Source organism: Budorcas taxicolor, chromosome 22, assembly GCF_023091745.1.
Source record: "Budorcas taxicolor isolate Tak-1 chromosome 22, Takin1.1, whole genome shotgun sequence".
Classification (NCBI taxonomy): domain Eukaryota; kingdom Metazoa; phylum Chordata; class Mammalia; order Artiodactyla; family Bovidae; genus Budorcas; species Budorcas taxicolor.
In genome coordinates, this window is record NC_068931.1 from 41,635,507 (window position 1) to 41,659,724 (window position 24,218).

The following is a 24,218-nucleotide window of genomic DNA, read 5'->3' on the forward strand; positions in this document are numbered from 1 at the left end:
TAGAAAAAGAAGTGCTCAAAAAAATTAAAATTAACAGTGTATTGAGGACATAAGTGCTCTCTTGTCCTCTTTGGAATGAAGAAATATTTATTATAGGCTTTTCCCTTTCCTGGGACTACCCCTGCCTGCCCTGCCGTCCTAGGTAAATCCAGGGGAGCACTCAGGGATGACACAACCTCACCATTTGTCTTCTGATGGAGGCTTTGGCCAACTGTTATCATGGTTTCAGCAAGAGGAAATGTGGGCTCCTAACCACCTAGGAATCTTGCTCTGGGGTCACAGAGCGTATTTAGCAGATGACAGTGTTGATTTTCCTTTGTGAATCCCTGACGGCATAATTCCTTAATGCTTAAACCAACTAAAGAACAGCATGATTTTCTAAGAGAAGTGAAGCTTCCGCACTTTTGTGTTATTAAACCAAGACAAATGAACACCCTGATAGCAAACAACTGTTATCTTTAGAACCTATAGTTGTTTGCCTCTTCTGGTCTTTCAAAGCACATAAATTTCTTCCTGGCTAAGTTTCCACAAACAGTGACTGATGGTGAACGTAGGGTTCCTGAACAGTTTGTGTTGAGATAGTAAGACCACACCCAGGGCCTAACACAGAGATGGTGTCCAGGAAACAGTGTTGGAAAGAGAGAAGGGGGAAAGTCAAGTTTTATCTCAGGTTACCTCCAGCCTTTATTCTGGAAGTAATTGTTTTCAAAACAGGCTCTTGTTTTAAAACATAGTCTTCCTGCATAGATTCATAGTTAGGAAGAAAAAAATGGATAAAAATCAATTTAACGTACTTAGTTGCTCAGTCATATCCAACTCTTTGCAACCCCAAGCTTTCTGTCCATGGTAGTCTCTAGGCAAGAATACTGGAATGGGTTACCATTTCCTTCTCCAGGAGATCTTCCTGAACCCAGAGATGGAACCCATGTCTCCTTCTTTGGCAGCTCAGATTCCCTGAGCCATCAGGGAAGCCCATAAATCAACTTAGTTATTCTCAAAACAAAAGTAAATTTAAAAAAAAAATTGGTTAAAGTCTGTTTCCTTCTGCCTCCCCTTCAGTTGTATGGCGGACCACCCTCCCTCTTCAGTTTACTGATCTAACATAGAATTCCAGCAAAAATACCTCTTGGTTTCCATGGTTCGTATTTGCTGACATGCCTACCTCCTGAAAGCCAACCACTGAAGACACCTCTGCCACTCTAGATCCTGGAGTCAGACCTGAAGAGCCGTGTTTGCATATGATTGTTGATGACCAGATGCATGGGTTCAATGTTTACCCCAATTAGAAAGAGAAGCCTAACAAACTTAGTTCCAATGAAAAGTGGTCCTCTGGCCTGTCTGGATGGAAGCAGTCCTTCTTCCAGGAGCCTTCCTGTACACATAGGCATGTGCACAGCCCAAGTGCCCGGCACAGATGGCACCAGGACACGGAAGAGCTGAGCAGGGGTCTGCATCTTGGCTGCTTGTCTTGAGACATAAACACCCCTTAGACTCCTCCCGCCCCTAATCTGTATCTCGGGGCCCGCTCCTCACACCATAGGATATGAGTGACACACAGACTGTTAACAGAGCCTACAGCTTAGAAAGGAGGCTCGAGGAGGCTCAGCGCCCACCACTATCCACTCACTACTGTTGCACCTGTAAACTCACGTGTTCCCAAAGCATCACCTCCCCTTCCACCCCTACAAACATCTTCCTCCCTGTGATGAGCTCTCAGAGTCTGTGTTACCTTGGAGAATGACTTTCTTCCCAGCAGTCAGTTACCCAGCCCCAGGCTCCCTGACGTTGAGGGTCCTTGTCGCCCTCCTGGCACCTCATTGTCTATTTCCCTGTGTTCTCTCCCGTGCTGACCGGCCCCTGGCAGCGAGGTGTCCACGAAATCCGAGAGATCAGACAGTTCCACTTCACGGGCTGGCCGGACCATGGGGTCCCCTACCACGCCACTGGGCTGCTGGGCTTTGTCCGGCAGGTGAAATCCAAGAGCCCGCCCAACGCAGGCCCGTTGGTGGTGCACTGCAGGTGAGTGGGGGCCAAGCGAGGGCAGCGGGTGCGAGTCCCCTTGGGGTGATGCAAATGTTTGGGAACTCGACAGAGGCGTTGATCGAGTTGCTAGGGTGCCAGGCGCCGCTGAGTTGTACACATTCTGGTGGTCATTCCACGTTCTGTGAATTTCACCCCAGCGAGGATCTAAGAGGAAGCAGCAGCGGGGGTCCCTTCTGCCCTCGCTGACTGAGCCCCTTTCTCCGTGCAGTGCTGGTGCGGGCAGGACCGGCTGTTTCATCGTCATTGACATCATGCTGGACATGGCCGAGCGGGAAGGGGTGGTGGACATCTACAACTGCGTGCGCGAGCTGCGGTCTCGGAGGGTGAACATGGTGCAGACCGAGGTACTGAACCCCCGTCCCGCCCCTTTTGCCCACCCCCCCACCCCCCCACCCCCCCACCCCCCCACCCCGGTCCACCCCGGTCCACCCCCCCACCCCGGTCCACCCCGGTCCACCCCCCCACCCCGGTCCACCCCGGTCCACCCCCCCACCCCGCCACCCCCCCCACCCCGGTCCACCCCGGTCCACCCCCCCACCCCCCCACCCCGGTCCACCCCGGTCCACCCCGGTCCACCCCCAGCCCGGTCCACACCCGGCCCAGCCTCAGGCCCCGCCCAGCCTCAGGCCCGGCCCCCACGGGCCAAGTCCCAGGGCCAAGAGGTAGGGGGAGAGAAGCTGCTGTTCTGTTTTCAGAAACCCCCGGCAGAAAAGGCGAGGCACGTGGCCATCCTTTCTTCCCACCCTCCTCCTTCCTTCCTTTTCTTTCTTCTCTCATAAACACATGAAAAAGGCCAGGAGTCTGCCAGGTAACAGAATCTGCTCCCCAAGCCCAGCTTTCCCCTTGCTTCTGCGTCCAGGGTCCCGGTCGAGGCTCCACTTTAAAGCCTTCAGGATTTCAATACCGTTTCTTTTTATTGTGTCTTTTAAACTAGCTGGTAACCAGAGCGAGACCACCCCTGAGGATAGGCAGGCATTTGCAGAGTGATTTTTAAGGGTAGTCTCTGTGCATTTCCTTCTCTTCTGACTGTCCTTAAAAATTCTGTCCAGTGAGTGGCCTGGCATCATGGGAATTTGCCCACTTTCTGGAAGCACTCTGGAACTTCTCTAAGTTAGAATTCAGGGTATTTCAGGAACTTAAGTGTTTGAGAAAAAGTATTCCACACTGATCCTAGGAAATTAATGTTTTGTTTTAGTCGTGTCCAACCGTGTGTGACCCCATGAACTGTAGCCCACCAAGCTCCTCTGTCCATGGGATTCTCCAGGCAAGAATACTGAAGTCAGTGGCCTTCCCTTCTCCAGGGGACCTTCCTGACCCAGAGATCGAACCCACATCTCTTACGTCTCCTGCACTGACAGACGGTTTCTCTACCACTAGCACCACCTGGGAAGCCCCAGCGTCTGAGTGGTTTCCATCAGTGTGTTGAAGCCTTCTGCACTGAGCCCCTGCTTACCTCTCCTCCCACTGTCCTCCGCATGTGGCTAATCACTAATGCCCTGCCCTTCCATTGGAGGGGGACAGGATTACTGGCCCTGGGACAGCCCCCTCTGAGCGGCTAGGTCCCCTCCCCGGCCTTCTCTCTGGACGGAAGGTGCACTCTGTGACAGGTGAACCACTGTTCTCTGGTCTGCGAGGGGCTACCTCCTGTCCTCCTCTGGTTCCTGGGAGTTACCTTGGTTTCTCTGCTTCCCCAGGAGCAGTACGTGTTCATCCACGATGCCATTCTGGAAGCCTGTCTCTGCGGGGACACCTCAGTGCCCGCTTCCCAGGTCAGGTCTCTCTACTATGACATGAACAAGCTGGACCCACAGACCAATTCGAGCCAGATCAAGGAGGAATTCCGGGTAGGTCGTGCTAAAGGGACAAGGCTATGACCTTGCTCCTAAGAAGAACCTCAGAGTCAGCTCCAGAACCCTTAAGCCCTCTCAGCCTCAGCACTGTTGGCGCTGGGGGCTCAGTTGTCCGTGGCCGAGGGGCTGTCCTGTCGGGTGTTTAGTGGCATCCCTGGCCACTGCCCACTGAATGCCTGAGCCCTGCCCCGCTACACACCATCCTGACACCCAGACCACGTGCTGATGTAGCTAGTATCCCCACATCGGGACCCACTGGTCTGGCAGAGCCAGGCCCTCCCCACCCCTACCCCTGCCCAGAGAGCAGATGTCAGACCAACCCACAGTATAACCCCGAAGGCTAGACCAAGCCAGGCACATTCAGGGTGCTTGCTGGCAAGAGTGCATGTGTTCTAAGTCATTCAGTCGTGTCTGACTCTTTGTGACCCCGTGGACTGTAGCCCACCAGGCTCCTCTGTCCATGGGATTCTCCAGGCAAGGATACTGGAGTGGGTTGCCCTGCCTTCCTCCAGGGGATCTTCCCAGCCCAGGATCAAACTCCCATCTGTTAGGTCTCCCGCATTCGCAGGCACGTTCTTTACCAAGAACATTCTTTACTTGCCCCCCAAGTACTCTGTGCCATTTCTCACGCTCACCTGGGATCTGAATGCACCTGACTCCACATCTAACTCCAGCCTGACCCCTGCCAACCTCTTCCTCCAAACCCCGGTGTCCAGTCCTAGCTGGACTCATTGGCACCTGATCTGGCATACACACAGCAGTCCTTGTGTCTGATGGGCTCTGCCTGTGCACAGAGTCCTGAAGACTAAAGAGAAATAAAAATCTCATTGTGTAAGTGGAGTCCAGGGAGTGGGGAGTGGGGCCTCAGCCACAGGACACAGGGGGTCCCTTGAGGTCTGCACACAAAACGGGGTTCTCCTCCCAAGCGTGCCTGCTCTGTCCCCCAGACCCTGAACATGGTGACTCCGACCCTGCGCGTGGAAGACTGCAGCATCGCACTCCTGCCCCGTAACCATGAGAAGAACCGCTGCATGGACATCCTGCCGCCGGACCGCTGCCTGCCCTTTCTCATCACCATCGATGGCGAGAGCAGCAACTACATCAACGCGGCCCTCATGGACGTGAGCCCCTACCACCCCCGCACCCCCTCCCTGGGCAGGACACGGCGGGATATTCCTCTAGGGGCAGCACCTGGGTCTTCTCCCTGGTTTCCTTTAAAGCCGTGAACTGTGCTTTCAACGAAGTGCACTTCTGCCTCCGTATCTGTTTCTGTGTCAGGACCAACGTTCTTGGTCTCTGGGAGACCCCGGTCCAGGAGGGCTGATAAATGAGGGGTGTGTCGGCGGTGCTCTGAGCACTTCAGTCTTTTAACCTGCTGCCCAGAGAGCAAGAGACAGCTATGAAGTCAGGAAGGCAGTGAAGTGGGATAATATGGTTTGCAGCATTATTTTAGTTCCCATTCCTCCTGATTTAGGCAGTAATTAACATGGGGGAGAAATTGCCTGTCAGCACAGATAGTACACAACCCATTACCTCCTGTCAGTCCATTTACTTCTAACTGAATGAGCATTTGCTATTCAATTGATGGGAAAAGTGAATGGGGATTTTCAGTGCTAATGCAGAAATTTTAATTCTATTGGTGGGATATCGGTAAAAAGGTATTTAAGCTTGTCTGATGCTCTGCAGAGCTGTCAAAAGCGTGTGTGTCCTTGAATGGCAGGAATAAGTAACACCATCTCACACATTTAAACAATAAGCGCACAGATTTTAGGAGAAACGGAACTATCTTAATCATGCATATTTTAAAGTAAAGTTAAATTTTCTCCATTAAATTAGTTGTGTGTAGAGTCGACGTTGCCTTTCTACCAGAAATACCAAACAAATTGTAGGAGATACTTATTAAGTTTTCTAAGTATCAAAGTGAGGTGACTTTGTAGCATTATTTTTCTGCAGATGAGTCTATTTTTGGCCTGTTTTGGCATGGACCATGGTGATAGAATGCAACAGTTGTTAAATATGTTCAGTGTTTTGTGTCACGAGCTCCCATGTGTACAAAATAACTTAGCTCCCTCCTGTCACGTTCTCCCGGGTCCATTTGGATCTCTCTTGTTTGCGTCTGCAGAGCTATAAACAGCCCTCGGCTTTCATAGTCACCCAGCATCCTCTGCCAAACACGGTGAAAGACTTCTGGAGGCTGGTCCTGGATTATCACTGCACGTCTGTGGTGATGCTAAACGACGTGGACCCTGCCCAGGTGAGATGCATGGACTACGGCTGCCAGAGCCCGGCCCAGGGTCTGGTCTGTGTTTTCTGTGTTTGCACATTGAGAATGCAGTCCCCTGGCAGCAGGTTACAAACCCCAGGCGAGGACAGGGAGCCAAAGATGCCTGTGTTACAAACCAGACAGGGGACTTCCCTGGCAGTCCAGTGGTTAAGACTGCACCTTCCAATGCAGGGGCTGTGGGTTCGATCCCTGGTCAGGGAGCTCAGATCCCGCATGACTCATGGTGGAAAAAAAAAACAAAATATAAAACAGAAGCAATATTGTAAAAAAAAAAAAAAAAAAAAATACCTCAGTGAAGAGTTTAAAAATAGTCTGCACACCCACACACAAAAAAAAAACTTCACAAAAAATTAATAAAAACCAGGTGTAATTAGGGATGGCAGCAGAAAATAGTCTGAGACAAAAGATGGACTGAACTCAGAGACAGTGTGAGTGATGAGGAAACAGAGGGTCATCATCTGGGCTGTTCTCGATGGAAATGCTGACTGGAGAGAGATGCAGGGTAACAGGCAGTCAGGACTGACCAGAGGCTGAAGGACATAGAGCAAGCCGACCAGAGATGATGAGAAAGGCCATCAGCCCCTGACACAGCCCCGGATCCGGGCTGGGAGTGTCTCCGAGCCTCCTGGCATGGTCCACCTGGAGCCAGTCGGCCTAGCACGGTGAAAAGAGTGGAGGCTTTTTCATATCTAAGGGATAGCAATTACTTTTGTCAACTCTTTGGTAAAGATATATTAAAGAGAAATGAAATCGAGACTGGAAGATAAGGAAAACTCAGAATGATGAATGTGATTTGTTCGTAGCTCCTCTTCTTATACATAGAGAGATAGAACTGGGCGGCGGTGACTCAGTATTAGTAACGGGGTTAGAAGGATTTTCCTAAAGGGAATTGTCAGGCCAGACAGAGTGAGCCTAGGGCCCCTGGGAGCTGGATTTATCACTTTAGGGCCCAGCTATTCTATTCACGGGCTGACCTGCCGTGACAGAGGCACTTGTGGGAAGTTTGAACTTGGTGTGTTGTAAGAATAAACTTGTTCTGGAACGGAATTAATTTTCTGTCTCGTAGAGACAAATTTAAAAAAAAAAAAAATGAAAGTCTGACATACTGCAGCAGCCAAAGTGGACAAAAATTTTCCTTCCTAAAATCCACTTTATTGTCATCAATCTGCCAAAAATCCCTTGGACCTTCACTTCAGTCCTGTAATGTTTTTCATTACATTTGAAGCAATGCATTGTCTTGTTAAGGCTGCAGCCCAAGAGCTAGTTAATGAAATAATAATGATCGTGCTTGTCCTCATCTAGTCCTTTTTACTTAAGAAGCTTGAATATTTCAGTAGTCTTCCGTGGTGATCCTCTCCTCTCCGACGAATGGGTGGCAACCATTTATAAAAACAAGCAGACACCACAGCTGGGGAACCGCCATGACACAACCAGAAATAGGACCGAGGTTTCTGGTTTTCTAACTCACAATGCCGTGCATTCAGCTCCACTCATTCAAGATTGCTTGGTCACAGACAGAGGATAAGCAAGTGTTCCCTCTTCAGAATCATTGTTTTTCCCCTAATGTGAATACTGAAATGCAGTGACAGACTGTTTTTTTTCCATATGAGTGAACCAGACATCAGTGGCTTACACAAGTTTCTTTGTGCATGACACTGTTGAATTCTAAAGCGTGTTAGTCACTCAGCCGTGAACTCAAGACAGTAAAGAATCTGCCTGCAATGCCGGAGACCTGGGTTCCATCCCTGGATTGGGAATATCCCCTGGAGGAGGGACTGGCTACTCATTCCAGTATCCTTTCCTGGAGAATCCCATGGACAGAGGAGCCTAGCAGCTACAGTCCATGGGGTCACAAAATATCGGACATGACTAAGCAACTAACAGTTGAATTCTGAAGTCACGTCCTAACCCACAGTTGTCTGGGTTCATACCAAGCCTTGGCCGCCCCAGTGGGAGAGACCAAGGTCCCCATCCCGCTCAGCAGATGGAGCCGGTACTGGTTTGGAGAAAGGATGCTCTTGGGATTCGGCCTTTTAGAGAGCGCTAAACGGAGCATTTGAACCGAAAGTCTCTGCAATCGTGCAAGAATAGCACTCAGCTGCTTTAAGTATTTATAGGCCCAGTTCATGGACGTGTTATGCACTATTTAAGCCATTTTCCGCACGGTTTCCCTGGGCAGGATGCAGAATGCCATAATCCAGGAGCCCGCGCCAGCCAGGCCGTTCATGTTTCTCTGGTGAAAGTGACGAGCTTTAGATTGAGGGCTGAATTGGGAGGACGAAGAGAAAGCAACGCTGGCTCCATCAGGAGACAATGGGCAGGACAGTTCAGATGTGCGTGCTAGGGCTTCTCTTCCCAACTCAGCTTCCCATCATATGCCTGTTAATTTTAACATGGGTATTCTGCGGGGGTCAAAGAGAAAATAAACTTCAGCGAGCTGTCTTTTGACAAGGCAGTTTTATAACTTGTCACCGAGAAGCTCTGGTGAGGAAGGAAAAATTTCGTGGAAGCAATATCTTTTTTTAAGTTTTTATTTACTATATAGTTGTGTGCTTAGTCGCTCAGTTGTGTCCAACTCTTTGCAACCCCATGGACTGTAGCCCACCAGGCTCCTCTGTCCATAGAGATTATCCAGACAAGAATACTGGAGTGGGTTGCCATGCCCTCCTCCAGGGGATCTTCCCCACCCAGGGATCAAATGCAGGTCTCCCATTGTGCAGGCAGATTCTCTACCAACTGCGCCACCAGGAAAGCCCTTTATATAGTTATTTTTAACTGTGCTGGGTCTCCTTGCTGCTCTGACTTTCTCTAGTTGCCGTGAGCTGGGGCTAACCTTTAGTTGCAGTGCACGGGCTTCTGACTGTGATGGCTTGTCTAGTTGCTGAGCACCGGCTCTAGGGAGCATGGGCTTTAGTAGTTGCAGCTCCCAGGCTCTAGAGCACAGGCTCAATAGTTGTGGCATGGGGCCTCAGTTTGCTCCACGGTATATGGCATCTTCCTGACCCAGGGATCGAATCCGTATCTCCCACATTGGCAGGTGGATTCTTTACTGCTGAGCCACCTGGGAAGCCCAGAAGCCTTATTTTCAAATAAGTAAATGTAATTTCTAAAATACTATAGACTCAGCTCATGCAAAAAGGACCCTTAGTTATCCTACTTTCCTTGTTGGTCATGAAATTCAAACCTTTAGCTTCTATAGCAGAGGGAGGGAGATGTCTTCATCTGATCCACTGGAAACCATCTTGCAATCTTCGATATAAATCAACCTTTGTAACCTTCCATGATGAGACTTTAGATCCTTTGGAAAAGAAAAGTCATCAGAAAAAGGAATTTCAAGCAGTAGGTTCTCACCTTCACTGTACATCATTCTGCTTAAAAATGAGATGTTTTCACCTGCTTTTGGCTCAGAAGAAATAGCCTGTAAAATAATAAAGTGTTTTCCTCTTGCCCTGCCCCCCAGCCATTTGTCCCTCCAGTAAATTGGAAAAAAAATAGTTAAATGCTGCTCCCAAAACATCATTGCATACAGAGTCCCAGAAGAAGCTTCATTTCAGACTTTAAGTAGGGTCTCAGAGCTTTAGAAGGCTTCCCAGGTGACTCAGTGGTAAAGAACCTGCTTGCCAATACAAGAGATGTAAGAGATGCGTGTTCTATCCCTGGGATGGGAAGATTCCCTGGAGGAGGGCAGGGCAACCCACTCAACAGAGCCTGTCGGGCTACATCCAGGGGGTTGCAAAGAGTCAGACACAATGGAACAACTGAGCATGCATGCATGCTTGCAGAGCTTTAGAAAAGATTTGTGGTAACAGACGCGAGTTTTTCTCACCTGTCTCCAAGTTCAGTGTTGCTGCAGGGCAGTGGTAAGCAAGATCCCCTTCCTCATCTGCCATCATGCCTGGCACCCTGCCTGCCACACTTGTCACCTGCTTCACGTTTCGGCGGAACTCCTGGTTCTCCAGTGTCATCAATACCTGGAGTGTGAGACGCTAGGAAATTGAGTTTTTAATTGAAGCCCAAAGTGGTTACTCTTATTCCGCCGTGTTTCCTAGGTCTGAGCTGGGAGGGTTTGGACCAGAGCGTGAGAAAATGCAACCCAACAATGTTATCAGTATTTTGTCACTAAACAGCCCTGCTCTCAAAGTGATTACATACTCCTAGGCGGGCCCAGGTGGAAGGTTGGAGATTGGGATATCAAGTGGGTCATCTCAAATGTCTTTGCTCTTATAATGGCAGCTCAGGGCATCTCCCCAGGGCTGGAGAAGAGGGCCTTTCAGTGGCAAGAGAGATCTTACAGCGATGGTATTCAGTAGTGCCCACATGACCTCCTTGGGAGGCAGAATTCCTTGTGGCTTAGTGGTGCTTTCACAGAAAATAGAGAAAAAGTACTAGATGGACAGGGGGTAGTTAAGGGCTCAGCCAACAAGAAAGTCAACAGGTCAACTTGGGGGACGGAAGAGAGAAAGGAGCTGAAGTGAATGAGGGGTGTTGGGGCCTGATGCTGGTAGTGACCTTACCCAGACATGAGCAGTAAATGTACTCTGCTCATTAACCTCGCGTTTCTGTGTTTTGAATCCAGTTGTGTCCACAGTACTGGCCAGAGAACGGAGTCCACCGACACGGCCCCATCCAGGTGGAGTTTGTTTCTGCTGACCTGGAAGAAGACATCATCAGTAGGATATTCCGAATCTACAACGCAGCGCGAGTAAGATCCGCAACCACCATGGTGTTGCGGTTTCATTATTTTCTCATCAATTGACTGGGTAGATGGTCTAGGTCAGTCAGTGTTCTGGGAGCCTGAAGGCCCTTCTAGGAGTCTGTGAACAAAACAAAGTTCCCTGATCCTGTGGAGCTTATGTTCTAAAGGGAGGAGACAGACAGGAGAGAATGGACACAAAGCTTGCCTGCTAGATTTGCTAGGAGGTACTGTGTGCTATAGGAGAAAAATGGGAAGGCAGAAGGTGCCAGGCCTGGACCAGAGTGTGAGCAGAGGGACCGTATGAATGCAGCCTGGCGGGCGTGAGGGGCAGCCACGTGCTCTCGTGCAGTTGGCTTTGGGGGCAGAAATGACAGTCAGTGCAAAGGCCCTGAGGTGGGGGGATTGTCTGGTGAGTCCCATAACAGCAAGGTGGCTGATGTGTCCGCAGCCCAGGAGGCGAAGGCGGGAGTAGCTGCTGGGGCCGAGGTTGGGGCCCAGGGGGTAGAGGTCACGTAGGGCCCTGCAGGCCACCGCCAGGATCGGGGCTTCCGCGCTGAAGGAAAGGAAGCACCGCTACAGGGTCCCGAGTGGAAGAGTCTTGAGCTCTAATCGAGCTTTTAGAAAGCAGGCCTGGCGTCTGTGCTGAGGACTGACAGTGAGAGAGCGGGTCAGGAGGCTGTTGTAATAATCCAGGTGGGAAAGGACAAGGGTAGACAGAGCGGCAGTGGGTGGGGGCGGGGGTGGAGGGACTCTGATACATTCTGGCCTCAGAGCTGATAGGATAGGATGGGCTAATTGGTTGGATCCCAGGGACTCAGGAACAGCTCTCAGCATGTTGGTCCTGAGAACTGGACGGAACAGACATTAACCAGGTTAGGAAAAGCTGTGCAGGTAACAGGATTGTAAGGGGTCGGAGCATGCATGGACAGAAGGCAGGTCAGCTGGGTATGTGCTGGGTTTGAAGTGACTGTTTGATGCCTGCATTGGAATATCGTGGAGACCTTGGAATCTGTGAGGGTGAAATTCAGGAGCAAGGTCTGGAGACCCAGATTGAGGACTCACTGGAATAGTTAAAGTCATGAGACTGAATGAAACCTTCCAGAGAAAAGTGGAGAAGAGAAAGGGACCCAAGGACTGAGCCTGGAGCCTGCATCAGCAAGAGTCTGGCAGGAAGGGAGGCCAAGAGCTGTGGGGTTTGGTGGGGGTACAGCCAGGAAGGAAACAAGAGTGATCCCCTGTGTTGGGTGCTACTGGCAGCCACGGAAGATTTAGCCCAAGAGAGTCAGACTAAAATCATGTGGCCTGATTATTTCTTGACTCCTAAAATTCTATTTAAATCCTCCTGCCACTGCAGGAGACTTAGGAGATAGACACAGGTTCTGTTCCATCCCTGGGTCGGGAAGATCCCCTGGAGGAGGGCATGGCAACCCACTCCAGGATTCTTGCCTGGAGAATCCCATGGACAGAGGAGCTTTAGTCCATGGGGTTGCATAGTTGGATACGACTGAGCAACTGAGCACATACACATAATTCTATTTAATTATGATGAAAGATTAACTATTGATATCTTAGCAAGAGTCCTGCCAGTGAGCAGAGCTGTGTGATACTCCCAGGACACAGTGACACGGAGTGTCATCTGTAACACTCTGAACTCACAGACATTGCCAGATCACAATTTATCCTCTCCCTTTAGTTTACCTGTAATTAAAGTCAAGCCTATTTACCACTCTCAGCCCAGAGTGGTCAGAGCTCCGGTCGTGTGCTGTTTTTCACACAGCGTTTGCAAAGCTGTGAGCATTCCACTTCGCTTCTGTCTGGCCTCCCATTGAAAACACCTGGTGTTTTATATCAGCTCTCGATTCAGACTCCTAACTCCTAGGGCCATAGACGGTCCATTCGTTAATTACAGGCAGGCCCTCCTTCCCTTGGGCCCACTGGCATGAGGAGGTGGGGTCAGCGCACTGGAGCTTGGCCCTGAGAGTAACGCCTGCTTTTTTTCTCTCCACTCCCCTCCGATCGCCCGGCCCTCTGCAGCCCCAGGACGGGTACCGGATGGTGCAGCAGTTCCAGTTCCTGGGCTGGCCTATGTACAGGGACACGCCGGTGTCCAAGCGCTCCTTCCTGAAGCTCATCCGCCAGGTGGACAAGTGGCAGGAGGAGTACAACGGCGGGGAGGGACGCACGGTCGTGCACTGCCTGTGAGTACACACACCCACCGGACTGACACCAGCCCTGACACCTCGGCTCACTGCCTGTGTTCATTATAAACGGAAAAGTAAGCAGATCTGGGCGCCAGCTCATCAGTCCATTCATTACTTTGCAGAAAACAAGCACATACGCATTTTACCATTGGAGGGGGTGTCGCTGCTATAAATTGAGCCCCAACCTTGTGACTGGGAGCCACTGCCTCCCCCAAAAAATACCTGGGTGGATTCAGTGAGCTCCTTCCAGCTCTTGAGAGCATGTTGTTAAGCTTCGGAGAATTTTCTGAGCTGGTTGTGAAACTGTTGGTAACCTAAAAACCTCCGTGGCAGACGTGTTTATGTCACGGACGTCAGCAAATGCCACAGTCAAGGGGCCCTCCCCGTTATGGCACAACTGGTTTACCAGTGCACTCATTAGTGATTCTGTTGGATTTCATGACAGAGGTTTCAGAGGAACTGTTTCCTTCTTCTTTGTGGTTTTAAGAGAGTTTTGTTTTGTTTTGTTTGCCTGGGGATAGATATATATTGGGAAGATTTGGTTACAGTCGGGGTCTGCAGACTGGTCTCCAGACCGGCAATTTTAACAAGTGCTAAAATGGGAGATCTTTGGCTGCAGAATAATGGTTCCCAACCTTGGCTGCACATCTGGGGAGCTTTAAAAAACAAACAAACAATGCCCAGGCCACAGCAAAACAATTAAATCCAAATCTCTGGGGGTGGGAAGACCGGGCAACAGTACTTTTTTAACTCCCGGATTATTTCAGCATGAGGCCGAGGTTGCAAGCCGTGGCTCGAGTCTGCGTGCTTTTCAAAGCACTTTCACCTGCATCTTCTCATGGGCGAGGATAGGAACTAATCAACCAGCTGGAGGTGGCTTAATGGGCAGCGATTAGAAAGCCTCACAGTCTGGGGAGATGGGGAGAGAGTCTGTGGACACTGACTTCCTTCTCTTTTCGGTGGAGCGTTGTTAACAAGCTCACAGGGAGCTCTCTCCCAAATTGAAGGGAAGACAAAGCTCTGCTCTGGGGACACTGACCCTGGTTACAGCAGCCAGCATGGCCGAGGGCTCGTTACTCTGCTCGCTGTCGTATCTTGCGAGATGGCCCCCACCCCCACCCCCTACCCTGGATCTGGGAACCCAGGACTCTGCCACCTCTCAGCACCAAATGTGGCAGGAAACCACTGTCCCCTCAGAAACAATCTAATGAGGCAACCAACACCGGCCCTTCATCAGAAGTCCCCCCCACTCCTCCTCTCCACCTTCCCCTTCCTTCTCAGGGACCCAGTTCATTAAAATCATCTCCACCAAGAAAATGTCCAGAAGGATCTATGAACTGCTCCCATCCCCGTTTTTATTCCTCTACTTGCAGACTCAACTTCTGATCAGAATAAGGTCAGAGGGTCACCTGTGTGAGGTGATACAGCCCTGGTGAGGATAATCGGCACTTTAGTGAGAGCTTGTATTCGATCGGTTGGGTTTTCTTGGGAATGCAAATACAGTTTGTGGGTACCGATTTCTGCATCAGGAGCCTGCCAGCCTCTGGAGCTAGAAACATCACACTTCGTAGAAGCTTCCTGACCAGGGCCAGCCCTGGGACCCAAATGGCTGCGTCCCACACGTATTAAGTTCATCTTAAAAATGCATTCCGGTATACAGTAGGTGCAGACAAATACTGTTTGATTCCACTTATACAAGGTGTACCTAGAATAGTCAGACTCATAGAGTTAGAAAGTATTAGTCCCTTGGTAGGTGCCAGGGGTCGAGGGTGGGGGAGAATGGGGAGCTAGCATTTAATGGGGACAGAGTTTCAGTTTAGGAAGGTGACAGTTTTCAGGCTATGGATGATGGTGAGTTGTACATTGTGAAGGTACTTAGTGCCACAGAATTGCACAGTTAAATATGGTTAAAATAGTATGTTTTATGTCGTGTGACTTTTGCCACAATAAAATAAAATTTTTTTTTATCATAACAGAACAAAAGGTGGGGGCTACATCCCAGTAGTGGGAGATCTGAGGCCCCAAGAGGGGCCTGGGGGGAAAATGCAAAGATAAGTCACTGCACCTCATAGGCCACCATGTAGAGACACTCTCCAAGGCACGGCTATGAGCCCAGACTGAACAGTTCCACCCCCTGCCCACATGATACCTAAGACAGTGGCCATTCTCTCACCCACTGGACACGGCAGGCACCTGCTGCTTCTGCCCTCCTGCCAGCCGAGCCCCCGGCCCCTTCTCCTGCTGAGAGAACCTTGACTTTTCCTTGGGAACCATCCTCCCCTCAACCCTGAAGTCCCAGCTGTTACCATGGGGCTGCCATTTACTCTCTCTATATCACGGAGGCGGGGTGTGAGACCCAGGCTGGGGCAATGCTGACATTTGTCAAGATTTTAAAATCTTAATCTAAGGTGTTTTAGTTGTAGGAACAGAGTTAGGTTGAATTAGTATCCTCCAGTTCAGGCCAGGAGACGTTGCTTTGACCCACAGGCAACCTGCTGTCCCCGCCGCCCCCCAGATGAGAACTTCTTCCTATTCAGTATAGCGCAGTGCCACCTACTGGCCATGGGCAGAGCATCCATTCCCAGGACGCCCTTCAGGGCTGTGAACTGAGTGGTTCACAGAAAGCAAGCAGGGAATTCTTTCTCCTTATGCATGTCTTCCAGCTAATAAAACTAGTTGAAATGGATAGAATTAAAGTCTCATGCTTTTTCAACCCTTGATGAAAGTAACGGATGTAGACAGTGGTCATCGACAGCTGCTGAAAGCATTAGGTGAAAAGCCAATGGAGGAGAAACAGTGAGGTGTCGATGCAGAGAGAGAGAAGAGACTAACGAGCAGAAGAGAAAATCCAGGAGCAGCCACACCTCGGGGTCCCCTGACTCACAGCAGGGTCCCGCAGCAGCACACCACCTGCAGGGCAGTGGTCTCCCTTCTCACGCTACCCGGAGAGCATCTCCAGTGCATGCTGTCTTCAGTGCAGACCTGCAAAGGAAGACGACAGAGCTTCTACAGAAAATCTTCACCCGAAGGAGTGATCAGAGATGAGTTACGCAGGACACAGAACGGCGGCCGTAAAGGAAGACATTGGTAAATTGGATCGTTAAAGCTGAGCGCGCCCGTTCAGCCAAGGAGAGTGGAAACACAAGACAGGACACTGACGTTTGCGCTCCTTACATCTGACAAAGAATTCATAGCCAGCATGCCAAAGAACTGCTGAATTCGACAGGAAAAGGACAGACAGTCCAACTGTTGGGCAAAATGCTTGACGAGAACTTCATTTTTTCCAAAAGAATATCCAACTAGCCAATAAGCATAGAAAAGGGATCATTAGTTTTCAGGAGAATATGCATTAAAATAAAATACAGCAAAATTGGGTGCCCCTACATTCTCACCAGAATGTCTAAAATTTAAACAAATAACTGGTCCTAAGTGTTGGGAGACTGCGGAGTAACTGAACTCCCAAACACTGTTGGAACAAAGTAAGCACGTACGACCATTTTGGAACCATTTAAATAGCATATGTGTGTGCGTGCTTGCATGCTAAGTCACTTCAGTCATGTCCAGCTCTTTGTAACCCTGTGGACTGTAGCCCACCAAGCTCCTCTATCCATGGAATTCTCCAGGCAAGAATACTGGAGTGGGTTTCCATGCCCTCCAGGGGATCTTCCCGACCCGGGTATCAAACCTATGTCTCTGTCTCCTGCATTGGCAGGAGGATTCTTTACCACTAGCACCACCTGGGAAGCCCTTTAACAGCATTTAGCAAAGCTAAATATAAATATATCCTCTGAGCTCTTCTGCTATGAGCTCACTGACTGCAAAAATGACTCATAAATGCAATAGGAGACATGCTTATAGCAAACATATTCGTAATATGGGAAACTGCAAACAGCCCAAACATTCGTCAGCTCCTAAACAAAGAAATTATGCAGTAGTATATCCACTCAATGGAATTATTCTCAGCAACGTAAGAAGAAAAGGCTTCCCTGGTGGCTCAAATGGTAAAGAACTGCCTGCAATGTGGGAGACCTGGGCTCCATCCCTGGGTCCAGAAGATCCCCTGGAGAAGGGAACAGCTACCCACTCCAGTATTCTTGCCTGGAGAATTCCATGGACAGAGGAACCTGGCGAGTTACAGTCCATGGGGTCCCAAAGAGTTGGACACAACTGAGTGACTAACACACACAATGTAAGAGGACAAACTACTGATACAACATGGGTGCTTTTCACACAGATAATGTTAAACAAAATAAGCCAGACTCAAAGAGTGTATGCTGTGTGATTCCATGCGTACAAAATTCAAAACCAGACAAAAGAGACTAACGATGCTAGACATGAGAACAGAGATTATCTTGAAGGTGTTGGTAGTTTTGGTGAGGAAGGAATACTGGGGAGAGGGGATCCAGGGGGCTGATCGTGGTCTGTATCTTGATCCAAATGGTAGTTAATGTTATATGCATTTGCAAAAGTTAACTGGGATCTATACTTAACCACTTGTGGGCTTAATTGTAGGTATGTTATGCTTTATTTAAAAAACTGATTTGGAACTTAAGAATGGGATGATCAAGCTGGCATTGGAACACGGTGATCAATCTTAAAATCACAAAATAAGTTGATATCCTATGCCTGCTTCCTAATGAAAGTTCATTTATAAAGTATATTTATCCAGAAAGAAAAAAAATCCTGAATTCTTATGAAACATCCCAATTAACAGAAAGCACAGGATTAGAGATTGGTAGGTTAAATGATTCTCAGAGATGCAATGAATGAGAACAACCCAGAATGTGGGGCTGTCTGCAGGGAAAATGACCCTGTTTCCTCAACAAATAAATTGCCAAGAGGAAAAAATGAGAGAGCAAAAAGAACCCACAGATTAAAATAAACTTGCAAGACTTGTCAACCGAATGCAGTGTGGACTTTGCTTGGATGAGGATTTGAAAAAGTCAACTGTAAGAAAAAGTCTAAAACAACCTGGGGAATTTGGACAGTACCTAGAAATTTGATTCCATTGAACTGTAGTGTTTATTTTAGTTGTAATAACAATGGTATTGTGTTTTTTTTTTTTTAAAAAAAAAAAAAAAGGTCCTTTACATCCTTGGAAAAGAGGTTGATTCCAGAGCTGGTATAAGGGAGAAGTTACAGGACCAGTTAGAAAATCTCATGGTTCTAGAAAGTAAGGATGTGCTTGAAAAGGGTTGGAGGAACCAGCCTGATGGAGCTCCTCATGGCCAAAGCTGGAACAATTTCAGCAACAAAATAAATATGGATACTATTTTAGCTCAAAGAAGTGAAATTGATATATATAAGTCTAAAGTGACATAAATAATAGAAATAAATAAGCAAATAAATTTTCAAACAGTGGCTGAGAGTTCTCTCTTTAGAGCAGGATGTAGAAGGAAAGAGGGACGTGGAAACCAATTAGGCAGATGTCAGAGACGTCACTTTGCTGACAAAGGTCCATAGAGACAAAGCTGGGGTCTTTCCAGGAGTCATGTATGGATATGAGAGTTGGCCCATAAAGAAAGCTAAGCTCTGAAGAATTGATGCTTTCAAGCTGTGGTGCTGGAGAAGACTCTTGAGAGTCCCTTAGACAGCAAGGAGATCAAACCAGTCAATCCTAAAGGAAATCAACCTTGACTATTCATTGGAAGGACTGATGGTGAAGCTGAAGCTCCAATACTTTGGCCATCTGATGCGAAAAGCCGACTCATTAGACAAGATCCTGATTCTGAGAAAGATTGAAGGCAGGAAGAGAAAGGGACGAGAGGATCAGTTGGTTGGATGACATTACTGACTCAATGGATATGAGTCTGAGCAAATTCAGGGAGATGGTGAAGGACAGGGAAGCCTGACGTGCTGCAGTTCGTGGGATTGAAAAGAGTTGGACGCGACTGAATGACTGAACAGCAAGCAGCACAGTGAAGACTGTTGCAGACAGGATCCCTAAATGGGCACTAATAACAGCGGAAGAAACTTTGAGGAGAGCAAGACAGTTACATAATCCCAGTGTATTTTTCCCAAGATACTTATTAACTACAAAGAGAAGCATCATGACTACATGGTGAAAAAATCTGCCGACATCCACCATCTTAATAAGCAACCAAGGTCAGCATCGCCAGCAACAAGACAGTTCAACACCATGAACCTTTGAAGGAGGCGACAGCCTTTCCATGGTTTTCTTGCCAAAGTGCATAACCTCATGTTCAATGATAAGAAAGCATCAGGTGAATCAAAATGAAGGTACTTTCTACAATTTGTATTTTGTGATGACTTCTCAAATCGTGGATTGGGGACCATGGCTGTTTTCTGCATCTCATTCTGTATTCCATATTCTGCAAAACAACTGACCAACCAGTCCTCTTTCAAAGTGTTAAGGTCAAAAAAGACAAGGGAAGACTGAGGACACAGCTCATAGGAAACACTGAAGAGATGTGATGCCTAAATGCTAGGTGGGTCCTGGACTGAATCCTGGACCAGAAGAAAGGACGGTTGTAGAAAAATTGGACACCTTGACCAAGGTCTGTAATTTAGTCAATAGCATTATACCAACATTAACTTCCTGGTTTTGACCATTTGCTGCGGTTATGTAAGACCTTCCCATCAGGGAAGGTGGACATGGAGAGAACTCTCTGTGCTATTTTTACAGTGATTCTGTACAATTAAAATTAATCCAAAATAGAAAGTTTTATTTTGAAAGAGCCCTTATGAAGCCGTTTATCTCAAATTGGGACTGGAACCCAGCCAAAACCCACGGTCTTCCAACTGAGATCACAGACCTGGTTTCAGGACCTAATGAAACTCAGGTTTTCAGGTTTCATTTCTCATCACAGAAAGTATTCAGTGAGACAAAGTGATAGGTAGGAAGTATATTTATTCAGAGAGAAACACACTCCACAGAGTGTGGGCCATAGCAGAGAGCGAGTGTGGCAGTCTCAAACTGTGGTTATGATTACCTTTTATGGGATGGGCAATTTCCTAGGCTAGTGAGTGGGAGAATTATTCCAACTATTTGGAGAAGGGGCGGGGATTTCCGGGGATTGGGCCACCGCCCACTTTTTGGTCTTTGATGATCCACTTTGGAACTGCCATGGCGCCTCTGGGTGTCATTTAGCTTGCTAATGTGTTGCAATGAGCTTGAACTGAGGAACAAGGTTTAGTCAAGTTGATGTGCCTGCCTTCTAGTACCCATTTGGATTTAATCAGTTTATGCTGTGCTCTCTGGCTGTGTCATTCTTTCCAGGGTTGTGCGCTGCCCTCTTCCCTCCTGTTTCATTTATATTTTAGAGATAAAGCATGAAATGCTAATAGATTGTCTGAGGCCAAATCCTTCTCTGAGCATAACCACACCCATCCCAGGTTTCCTGCAGACATGGCATGAGATATTTGTATATTGAAAACTTTCCTGCGGGCCTTATGCAGCTTTGCATAAAGCTGCCATATCAGGTCACCTCGTGGGGGCAGAGGTGGAGCTGGGAGAGCAGGCCAGGTTCCCATCACCTCTGGTCAGGTGACCTGTGGGCTCTGGGCTCTGTTTGCATCGGGTAGAGGGACTTGCTCAGATGAAACATCCCAGTCAGGAGGGCTTGGGCAGCAGGTGTGACCAGGTGGTGTGAGCCATGCGCTGTGAGGGTGACCCAGACCCACCACCTGCCTCTCCTCTTCTGCAGGAACGGGGGAGGCCGCAGCGGGACCTTCTGTGCCATAAGCATCGTCTGCGAGATGCTCCGGCACCAGCGGACGGTGGACGTCTTCCACGCCGTGAAGACACTGAGGAACAACAAGCCCAACATGGTGGACCTGCTGGTAGGACCCTGTCCATCTATCATCCCACTTGGAGTTGGAGGGAGTGGGGAGCCGTTCCTGGTTAGCTCAGTCTGCTCCCTGGTGGGAGAGGCTTGTGCTCACGGTGCATTCGCTGTGCTCATCCGAGTTTTTCTCCTTCCTTCTCCCTTCCTCTTGCCTTTTCACCAGAAGGCTCCTCTCAACACATCTGACGTGTAGAAACAGTTGAAACTCACAAGCGCACATCCTGATTAATTGCCATTCTCAGCAGCACCTTCCACATGGCTAAGCACTTCGTCTTCACGGAGAAGAAATAATCATAGCACATGAAATGCCAGATTTTCAAATTACAGATTTTATAAATAGCTTAATCACCTAATATTTATCAAAGCTGGGAATTGGAGTTTGACATCCGGACGATTGCATTTAATTACGGCGGGTATCTGAGGAGAGGATGAAAGAGGTGGAGAAACAAAGGACGAGGTGGAATGGTTTTCTTCGGGAATTTCATGAAATCTCTTTATTGTGTGGAGCTGTTGAAATGCTGACTGCTGTGACTTGAGAATAGGAGAACAGTTTAAAGGAGGAAGCTTTTCAATGAGGTTTTTGTATTTCTCTGTGAGTGGAGGAAGGATCTGAAGGAGACAGGGGAATTAATCCCAAGGTGGGGAAAGTGGCCTGGGATGGGGAGGGGAAGACATGGTGGAGTCCCTGAGGAGCTTGGAAAGCTGCTTTACATTGTAAATACCTTAACGGGACTAAAGAGGGAGTGGAGCTGAAGCTGAGGAAACAGCCATGGCCCCACCCATGATGGCCAGCTCCTGAGACCCACCCAAGCCCTGCTCAGCATCCAGGGCCATCTGCTTCCCCCACAGACGTGCTGGGTGCTTCGGGAGCTGTTCTAGTTTCCAGATGCATGTGCTGCCCTGGGAATTTAGCAAACAGGAACCTCTTTGGCCAGGTGCAGACTCTCAGAACCATCAGCAATTACCATGTTGGCTTCTGCAAAAAAATAGGGCTACTACCACTACTCCCCACCCTGCCCTGGGTGGTGGTTGTTCAGTCACTAAGTCGTGTGCGACCCTTTGTGACCCCGTGGACTTCAGCACACCAGGCTTCCCTGTCCTTCACTATCTCCCGGAGTTTGCTCAAACTCATATCCACTGAGTCAGTGATGCTGTCTAACCATCTCATCCTCTGTTGCCCCCTTCTCTTCCTGCCCTCAGTCTTTCTCAGCATCAGGGTCTTTTCCAATGAGTCGGCTCCCATCAGGTGGCCAGTGTTTTGGAGCTTCAGCATCAGTCCTTCCAATGAATATTCAGGGTTGATTTCCTTTAGGGTTGACTGCTTTGATCTTCCTACAGTCCAAGGGACTCTCAAGGGTCTTCTTCAGCACCACATTTCAAAAGTATCAATTTTTCGGCGCTCAGCCTTCTTTATGGTCCAACTCTCACACCCATACATAAATACTGAAAAAAACCATAGCTTTGACTATATGGTCCTTTGTCAGCAAAGTGATATCTCTGCTTTTTAATATGGTGTCTAGGTTTGTCATAGCTTTTCTTCCAAGGAGCAAGCATCTTTTAATTTCATGGCTGCAATCTCTGCCCATGGTGATTTTGGAGCCCAAGAAAATAGAGTCTGTCACTGTTTCCATTTTTTCCCCATCCTGCCCTGGGGATGCCCCTCAAACCTGCCTTCTACTCTCAGCTCTGCTCATTCAAGTGAAGTGACCTCAGACGGGTAACCTTGACATTGCCTTGGGCATGTCACTCAACTCTCCCGAGCCTGCGTTGTAACCAGGGATGATGTTGGTTTGTTGAGATCATCCCCTGTGACAACATGCATGAAAGTGTTTTGGAAGTGCCCCAGGTGAGAAAGCCCGTCCCTAAGACTACAGGTGTCTACAGGGCACAGTGTGACCAGCAGCCCACCTGATGCAGGTAAGAAAAGCACTGGGTGCAAGCGAGGAGGCTTCAGGAGCAATAGCATGTATACACGTGGTACGTACGAGTGCCTTTCACACAGTGCAGATTTCATGTGGATGGGCCAGGTTCTGTGCCCAGACTTCACTGGTCAGAGGACTGTCTCACTCCCCGGGTTGTTGTTCAGTCACTAAGTCATGTCCGATGCTTGGTGACCCCATGGACTGACTGCAGCACACCAGGCTTCCCTGTCCTTCACTATCTCCCGGAGTTTGCTCAGACTCACATCCATTGAGTTGGTGATGCCATCTAACCACTCCTGGGGACCCCGCTGAATTTTAGAGTTCCCCCACCTGGAATTCTCCATCTTCTGGGCTGAGGGCAGTTAGAGGTGGCCCAAGTTTAGGACAGATAAGCAGATTGGCAGAGGCTGGAAACAAATGCATAAATGAAACTATTCTGAGACATCATTCGGTATTTAATGCCCTGATTCAGGGACAGGTGTGTAGCTTCCAAACATTAGTTGGCATCTGAGTAAAGTAACCTTGACTTTTTTAAAAAAGTGTAATCCCCTTCTCACTGCAGCCTGACTTAAGCACATCGTTAGAAACAGACCCTTCCAGGCCTTTCCCCAAATGGCTCTGCTGAGCTTCCTTCACTCACGAGTTTTTTGGGTAGAAGCAGCAAGGCTTTTCCCAGATTCATGGTGCAGACTGCAGGATGGGGTGCTTTTCCATGAAGGCAGCTCCTGACTGCAGCCCACGTTCCCATCATAACCTGGGCATTTCTCTATCCATGTGTGGTTCTGAGGAAGAAACAGGATTCTCGGATTCCCAGAACCCCGAAGATCCACACCAGTTTTATGATAAGCTCAGCGGCTGAGAAATGTAAGAAAGTCCTGCAATTTCCTTGAGAAAAATGTCTGATGAATCTGTCACGGTGCCTCCTGGCGGGATAACAGATCTTATCTGGTGACCAGAGGGAAAATGTCATGGTGCTCTTTTCAGTGGGCTTGAAGCTTCTTGAGTTGAATCAGGGCTCTTGTCGCTGGCGTGTTTATTTTTGCTGTGAGTACAGTTTCTGTTTAGTTTGGCGCTCGTGTGTGTGTGTGTGTTGGCTGAGAGAACTAATTCAGGTCAGGGTGATAAAACCTGGCACAGTTGTATTGGGCATAAAAGACCATCCAAGACTTGAATCTCTCCTAAGTAGAGAATGTGAGACCAGTAGCTGAGAAGCTCACTCCTAGCTGTCTCTTTGCAGGAGGAGGCGAGAGCGAGGGCACCCTAGAACAGACCCCATGCTGGCCGCCAGGAGGCAGGCAGGTGGGCATGGGGAGGAAGGAGGGCCAGGCCTCTCTGGGTCTGCTCATCCTTCCATTCAGACCCCAAAACATGCTGCCACAACCCCCATCTCCCCATCCCCCCATCAGGGCAGGAT

At 48.8% G+C, this 24,218-nt stretch overlaps 1 protein-coding gene across 3 annotated transcripts in view; it reads left to right on the plus strand.

The window, feature by feature from the left end:
• Window positions 1-24,218, plus strand: part of PTPRM (protein tyrosine phosphatase receptor type M) — a 657,833-nt gene that overhangs the window by 627,880 nt on the left and 5,735 nt on the right. For 2 of the 3 annotated variants that reach the window (XM_052660546.1, XM_052660547.1), the window contains 8 exons: window positions 1,849-2,019; window positions 2,252-2,387; window positions 3,738-3,887; window positions 4,841-5,014; window positions 6,016-6,147; window positions 10,754-10,879; window positions 12,908-13,071; window positions 20,742-20,877. In XM_052660546.1, the coding sequence (XP_052516506.1) occupies window positions 1,849-2,019; window positions 2,252-2,387; window positions 3,738-3,887; window positions 4,841-5,014; window positions 6,016-6,147; window positions 10,754-10,879; window positions 12,908-13,071; window positions 20,742-20,877 (1,189 nt within the window). The remainder of the gene's footprint in view (window positions 1-1,848; window positions 2,020-2,251; window positions 2,388-3,737; window positions 3,888-4,840; window positions 5,015-6,015; window positions 6,148-10,753; window positions 10,880-12,907; window positions 13,072-20,741; window positions 20,878-24,218) is intronic. The other variant, XM_052660548.1, reaches the window with a different exon arrangement.